The sequence below is a fragment of the Aptenodytes forsteri genome, unplaced genomic scaffold, assembly GCF_000699145.1.
Source record: "Aptenodytes forsteri isolate BGI_AS27 unplaced genomic scaffold, ASM69914v1 Scaffold229, whole genome shotgun sequence".
Taxonomy (NCBI): domain Eukaryota; kingdom Metazoa; phylum Chordata; class Aves; order Sphenisciformes; family Spheniscidae; genus Aptenodytes; species Aptenodytes forsteri.
In genome coordinates, this window is record NW_008795863.1 from 6,901,248 (window position 1) to 6,909,105 (window position 7,858).

Genomic DNA, 7,858 nt, shown 5'->3' on the forward strand with positions numbered 1-7,858 from the left:
ATATATTTAGTTTAGTATAGCAGAGCCAACATATTACAGGTGAGATCAAAACCTATTAGAAAAAAAATCATTTTTTCCTGAAAATACTTCATATTTGACATGCAAATGCTACTTTTCAGTGCTGAAAATTACCTCAACTAAAACATGAATAACTTCGATATGCCATGATCAAATAGAAACATTAAAAGTAGAAGAAAATTGTCATGACTGGAATTCTTACCTATAATAGTAAATTTAAATATTTTAGATGGTAGAGGCCTTCCTGCATAAGTGTCTGCATTACTTTCATTCAATACTACTTGCAGTTTCAAGGTGTATTTTTCAAGTTTCTGAAGATTTTCTAAACAGAAATACAAATACAATTAGAAAGTAAAAAAAGTAAAATTATAAATAAACTGAAAATATTGCATATGTGAACTTACCCATTTTTTTAAACCAGTATGGCCATTTGCCTCCATGCTGACTGATATGGGAAATTATTTCTTTTGTCCCATTAGGTGCTGCAAAACAAACAATTAGCTACATGTATTTAGATTTTACACCATAATTCTTCATTTTTTCAAGTATTACTATCACTCATTATTAAGTATTACTATCACTTCTAAATCTAATGAATATAAATTCAGCTTCACAATTAATCACGTTGATCACAGCTAAAAAAATTAATTCCCTACCTAATCCCATTTTAATTAAAAATTGCTAGCCTCAGACACGTTAAACTGAAAGCAGCAGGTTTGTAAAATCGAATTTTTTTAGCTCTTTGGTTACATGTTCCCCGTTAAGTCTGAGTACTTGTAGGCTGTGCATTCCACGCTGGCAACTGATCAACTTGACAAATGACCATAACAAATTAGCTTAAATGGGAGCAATGGTAAAAATGTGCAGTTGACGTAACGTATAATCAAGGAAAAAAGAACATTCCTTTTTTTGCTCCAAATTATTGATTCTGTCTTTATAAACACTTCTGAAGCATTAAGACACATCCAAAAAGAGAACACACTGAAACTTCGAGGCAGTGTTTTAGTGACTGTTTGAAACGTCAAGAGGTATTAATAAATTTGTTTTAAAAAATATAATTTAGAATAAATACCGAATGTGACTGTAATAAGACTACACTGAATAAAAAAAATGCAGTAAAAAATATACATTGTTCTATAGCTAAGTACAACTGTTTCAGACCCTGTTCTTGCACCAAATAAGTAACAGTTGTCAACTTTCTTAGGTGTATTTCTTGGAATGTGTAATTCTGCAATATTGGGTTATTAAAGTAAATTTTGATGGTGTTTTGTATTAAGAGCTAATTTAGTTTTCTATATTGGGGTTTTTTCCACCTTTAGTAGTTACTAAGACTGAGAAAATAGAACTTCTCAAGTGAGTGCAGTTTTCCTCTTGCAGTGTCAGCTGCCACCAAGTTAAACTGAAAGTCTGTATTATGCAAGATGCACACCTGGAAGATGTACACCTTTCTTCTTGTATTGCCCCAATATAGACTGATAATCTAAGGTGGAGATTTATCTATAGGAAGTGAAGAAAGTCTAATACTTCTGTGCACAGTGATACACAAAAGACGATAATAAAACAAATGGGATTTTGGAAGAGAACAAGTGAGAAACCCCTGACTTTTAAAGGCAGGGCTGTTATGTTCTGATGTTCTCTTCTGAAAGAGGAGACAATCCCAAGAGCAGTTCTGCGCAAGACAGTTATCAGGTATGTCCAATGTTGTTGTGGTCTCCGTGATGAAAAAACATCCTGATGTTTTGTTTGAACAGACTGAATTACTTCAGTGGAGCCACATGCAAAGATTTAGAATTTTCTTGGGAATTTCTCCATTTTTCCCTTTGGTAGAGGAAAAGCCCTTCAAACACTTTGTATTAGTAGTGATTAATGAATTCTCCTCTGTTGTTTTGCTAGAAAGCACCATTAGGACTTCCTAACTACCATGTTCTTTTCTTGACACTTCCACACAGACATATTTATGAGTATTACCAGTATCCCTACAACCACTGAGACACAGAAGGCTGCACTTGGTGCAAACTGTGTACTGCAAACAGCACAAGAAATTAAGTTTTTATAGATACTGTAAGGTTTTGTAATAAATACAAACCTGAGGCTAATTATTTAAATTTGGTTGTTTTTCCTTATGCAGAAACAGAAGAGAGTTCTTATTCATTGTTGCAGGGTTTTTTTTGTTTATTGTCTGAAACCTTTTGGAAACAAATGTTCTTCTAAAGACAAAAGGTACCTTCTACTTACAGGATTACTACGGCACCAATGTTTGCTTCTCTTATGAACAAGGTTTCCATGTATAATATTCTGAAAACAACAGATAACTAAATGTCCCTGCTATGGTATAATATAAATCCATGGAGGAATCCATACAGAAAGGAAAAACATCTGTAATTTTGTTTCAAATGACCTATTAACAGCCAATAGCCATAGCCTTCCTGAACTGGGAGAATTCAATGGTGCATGCGTGAGAGAGAGAGAGATGCATCCAAACAGCATCTCCCATTGTGGTTTACAGGAGGATGCATCTGAACAGCATCTCCCATTGTGGTTTACAGGAGGGAAGCGGCAAGATAATTGTTTGGTCAGAAGAACAGCCAACTAAGTTCTAAAATAAATATTCCAGTGATGAAAACAGTTTGCTGAAGAGCTCAAAAACCTGAAAAGATGCCTCACTATTGCCACAGCACCTACTCAGTATTTTAACAGAAGTACCTGCAATTTAATTGAGTAATCAGGAGTGATTTAAAAATAATCTTCTGAGATAAAAATGCTTATTTCTCAGCCTCACCTTAGACAAGAACCACCCAGGTATGACTTTCAGAAAAAAATTTCCCAGAACCCACCTTTCCTGGCAGCCCCCTTCCATCAACCCTAACCTGAAATTTTAGAGTGACCCTTAGAGAAACAAGCCACTGATGGCCCGGGAAAAAGCCCAATGCATCCAAAAAAGCAAAAACAAAAAAAACCCTTACAGCCCTGTTCTGGCAGTCCATGCCTCCCTTTGGCAGACACTTTCCATAGGCAGTCTCTTTCCCTTTATCCTGCTATTTCGTAGCCCCTTTGTGTTCCTGCTCCACCTAGACCCTTCAGCTTTCTCCTTCTCTCAGCTCTAACCCATAACCCCAACCTTATTTTTTGGCCAAACCTTACAAGCCCCACCTCATCATGGCCCAGATAAAAAAAATTTCTCATATCCCAGCTCTCTTGCCAGCCTTCACTTCCCTTGTCCAAACCCTGGACAGGGTGCTCCTGCCATGGCCCAGACAAGAAGTTTCTCACAGTCTAGTTCTCCTGCTATCCCACCCTTTCCTTTGGCGGCTCCTTTTATCCCCACTGGACCCCTTGACTTTATCATTCTCTCAACCCTAATTTTTAATTGAACCTTGTATAAGGCTCCCCAGTAACAGACCAGAAAAGAAGTTTCTCATAGCTCAACTCTCTTGACAGTCCACAGTATATTTTGCCAGTTATTCCACGCTTCAAAAGAGAAGAGAAACTTTTTGTACATTATAAGATGTTTGCTAAAGAAGTTTCTCATAGCTCAACTCTCTTGACAGTGCACAGTATATTTTGCCAGTTATTCCACGCTTCAAAAGAGAAGAGAAACTTTTTGTACATTATAAGATGTTTGCTGTTTGCTGTTGGCCTTCATATGGGTGTAACCGCCAGACTTCAAATGGGTGTAACCACCATTAGTACAAATGAGAGCTTTATATTATAAGAAAGATTAGGGGTTTGAGTTTGACAAGTATGCCATGCCCAAACTGTCATTTACAGGACTTATTCGTTGTTCTGGTGAAGAATGGGGGGATTACACTAGTGATTCCTCAATTGACTAGAGACAGAAGTTCAGATAGGAAGCAGTAAAAACAGTTATAAGTACAAATTTCCACCAATGAATCAAAGTGGTCAGGACATGCGAAAAGTCTGAAGATAGACTTTTCAGTGATTGGAGGCAAAGGGCAAACTTAGTTTTATTTCTCCTAGCAACAACACTGACAAAACAATAGAAACGCCATGCCTCTTTCAAGTTTATACATCCTGAAGTCAGGATGGTCTACCTTAGTTAAGGTTGCCAAACACCGATTTGTCCCCCAGGCTGTTTGCAAATACTATCTGATAATCTGTACTACGTGAACACATTGTTTTCAATTCCAACCTCATTATGCCCCAGCACACTACCTTGGACAATGGACACACACAGCAGACAGTCCCCATACAACAAGTGCCATTAAAATGTCACGTGTAGTCTTACGACACATATACTAAACTGAAACTAAGATACTTGCATTCGGTTTCCTTTGACATATACAGTATATACATATACAGTACAAAGTACAGTACACTACAGTAACCTCAGTGCTTCAGAAAGGTATTTTTACAACTCTTATCAGATAAAGGAATTGGATTTTCCTATTGTATATGGAAAGAAACAAGGCAAACAAGATTTTAAGTTTCTATAAATTTCAGATATATTCAACATGTGCAGGAGTTTTCAGAGAATTTAGTGTTCTAATTCTGTGTTCAACACACAACTGAGTAATTTCAGCTGCATCGGAAAGAGTGCAATTCTTCAACAAATGCAATGCAAGAATATTAAGTGAAGCACCCATAAAATGGAAACCACAAAACAGTAACTCACGAGAAACCTGATTCTTTAAAATTCTGAAGTGACTTTACGGTAGATACTAAACAAGTCTGGTCCCTACTTTATGCAGCTCATGTGAATTGCTATGTTAATTACAGAAACATTATCCATTTTAACCATGTTCTTATGCCTATTAAGTAGACAGCCTGGAATTGATAGGCCCTCCTTACATGTGACAAAAGATGTAATCATAATATAGCATTAAGACATTAAACATTTGACATTGAAGCAATTGTCATTTCATGAAATGTGGCTTTGGAGTACTACGTAGTCTGATGGGATTAAAATTAACAGCTATATCCATCTATCAAATTCTAGTATGTATTATATGTATACACACAAAGAAATACATTATCCATTATGCATTTTTAAAATAATAAAGACTCAGTTAAATATACTGAAATACTTACAATGTAAAATAACCTTGAGTTCAACAAGAAGTTTCTTTGAACCTCCGTGGCTTGTACCCGGAAGTTTTTGCATTGCTTCTCCTTTTTTATTCAAAATTACTATTCTTAAGTCTCCTGCATTTAAAAGGAAAAGTGATGGACTTTTAAAATATGCTGTGTATTATAAATGATTGGAGATTTCTGTACGCTTGTTTTTTAAACAAGAGTGCGTAATATATTTTTAAACTGACATTTTACTTTTTCGTATTTGAGAGAAAAAAAATATACCTATTGGTGTACCAGCAAATCTTGTTTCATTTGGTAATAACTCATCTCCTTCAGGCCATGTTACTGATAATTTTTAAGGAAGTCTAGTGAAAAAGAAAGAATGAACAGTTTTTCTCTGAGTTAAAAAACAAGATAATTTATCTTTAGTAGAATATACACGAAGCTATTTTTTTTTGGGGGGGAAACTATTTCTTCTTGGTTTAGAGTTCTAGGACTTTTTTTGCTTCTACTGAAACAGCTGACTGTTTTCCCATTTGGGAATAAAACTGAACTTTTTTTTGTTTCTGAAGAAATACTAAAACTGTTATTAGGAACTCCACGAGTAAATAATTATAATTTAGAGCTTACCTTGCCATTTCATCCTCTATGTATTTTTTAACAGCTTTGTCAGACACTGTTCTGTCAAGTTTTGAGATTGGAATTGTTTTCATTTCAGCATACAACGCCTGAGGTTCCTGAAAAAAAAAATTGAGTGCAGTTATAAACAGCCAGATTATAACATGTCAGAGAAGAAATACCTCTCTATCAAGGGACTAGACAAGTCAACACAGACATAATGCAATATGCTAACAAATACTACCTGGTGACACCACAAGACACTGTTCTAAAATTTGCTGAAATCACAAGGGTTAAGAATGAGTGCACAACATGCTATTGATACCAACTGTGATACTCTATTTCATATGCAAATTTAAATAAATCAGATCTTTGATCACGAATAATAATTTTAATATATTTACATTAAAACTAATGTAACTAAGTAGTTTGATTATTTCTAGATCGCTGAATCTCAAAAAAATACCATAATTTTCAACAGTTATTTAGATGTTGTTTAAATAAGTCTATTCCAGGATTATGTTTAAAGATGCCATAGGCATACTAGGTATGTGAATGCTTTTTATATTTGTCTTACCAAAGCAATCTGAACCTCTCCTCCAGTGGCAAATATATCCCCATCATGGTCTCCATACAAAAAAAATTTCTCAATACTTCCATAGAATATTGGAAGAGTCTTAACAGTTTTCACCTGTAAAGAGAAGACAACAATTAATGTCAATACATGACTTCTGCATCAAATGTATAGTATTGGCCTTTTATATGGTTCAAATGCTCTATTACAAAACAAACAAAACCCCAACGTCAGTGAGCAATTAACTTACCAGCTGTCCAGTTTTGTATGTTTTCCCGTCCCACTCTATTGCAGCATACATTGTCCAAGGGCTCTGCATTCTTTTGGATGGTAAATCAGTACGTGTAGTTACTCCTTTAAAGACTGTGAATTTTATCTGTTTGTCATATTTTTCATGACAGTCTTTGAGCCACAAAGCAAATTCTCTGTCAATTTTCATTCGCTGCTCCTATAAAGAGGTTACAAAATAAATACATATTATACATATTAATTACAAAATTTAAATCTGACAACTGCAGAAGTATGAACAATTACAAGAGTACAGCGATATCGTACTAAAAAAAAAAAAAAAAAAAGGATTTTTCAGTTTGGAAACATTACAAAATTCTAGAAAAGCTATACTTCAAGTCAGGGAAAGTGTTTCCCCCAGCACCCATATTCCTCTATGAAGAGGGTCTTTCCACAAAAACTGTCATATAACAACTAGATAAAGTAATTGTTTAAGAAAATAAAAGGAAAAAGACTTAATCTTATTTTTTCAGTTTTAAAGAGTCGGCTTTACTGCTCGCTAAAACTGAGAGAAGTGTCTGCTACAAAGTCCTGCAAAAGTGCCCAAGGTGAAAGTTCTTCAGAAACCGGGCAATATTCAGTGACACGAACAAATGACCAGTGAGTAAAGGTTTCTATATCATATGCATCAAACTTTGCCAAGAAGAAATACTTAACAGAATAAAATGATTACCTGTCCATTGAAGATTCTCGTGAACAGAGTATTCTTATCTTTTAGCTTCAGCTCCAGATCCATGAAAGTGAGTTTGTTTGTGCTGACCTGGAACTTATCATTGGTAAACAATGCACCAGAAATTCTGTTGTAGCATTCAACTGGTGCTAATCCTCTCTTCTTTGGAGGAGCGCACCAGTCAAAACTTAAACAAAAGGAGAAAGACATTAAAACCCTTTTTTATAAAGAGAGGTTTACATTATAGAAACAGACTGGTTTACACTGTAGAAACAGATTACCACTTACTCTTCCACAGTTGTGTATGGTATTAATCTTCCATTCCAAAAACATTCAAAAATAGGCCTTTTTCCTCTGGCACCCTTTTCTACTATAAAGCAGTCGCCATCATCATCATCGTCGTTTAATTCTTGATTAAAAAGAAGACAGTCTCCATGAATAAATTTCCTTTAAAAACTAATATAATATCAAAAAACAGAGCAGTCTAAATTAAGGATTATCTATACTTATTCAGTTAGGCACAGTAGCAGTACACATGATATCAAGCTAGGTATATAAAATATGATTTTTTTTTTTCTGTTTAAGAAATACCAAGCAGAAAAACTAAGGAAAGTTAAGGAAAAATTTTAAACAGGGATTTAATAATATTACCAAAT

General features: G+C 34.8%; 1 protein-coding gene across 1 annotated transcript in view; it reads right to left on the bottom strand.

Moving 5' to 3' along the window:
• The window catches only part of SMCHD1 (structural maintenance of chromosomes flexible hinge domain containing 1), an 83,887-nt gene that overhangs the window by 52,912 nt on the left and 23,117 nt on the right, over positions 1–7,858 (bottom strand). The window contains 9 exon segments of the mRNA XM_009284122.1: positions 221–340; positions 423–500; positions 5,068–5,181; positions 5,335–5,417; positions 5,683–5,789; positions 6,248–6,361; positions 6,495–6,692; positions 7,206–7,389; positions 7,491–7,611. Of these exon segments, the coding sequence (XP_009282397.1) occupies positions 221–340; positions 423–500; positions 5,068–5,181; positions 5,335–5,417; positions 5,683–5,789; positions 6,248–6,361; positions 6,495–6,692; positions 7,206–7,389; positions 7,491–7,611 (1,119 nt within the window).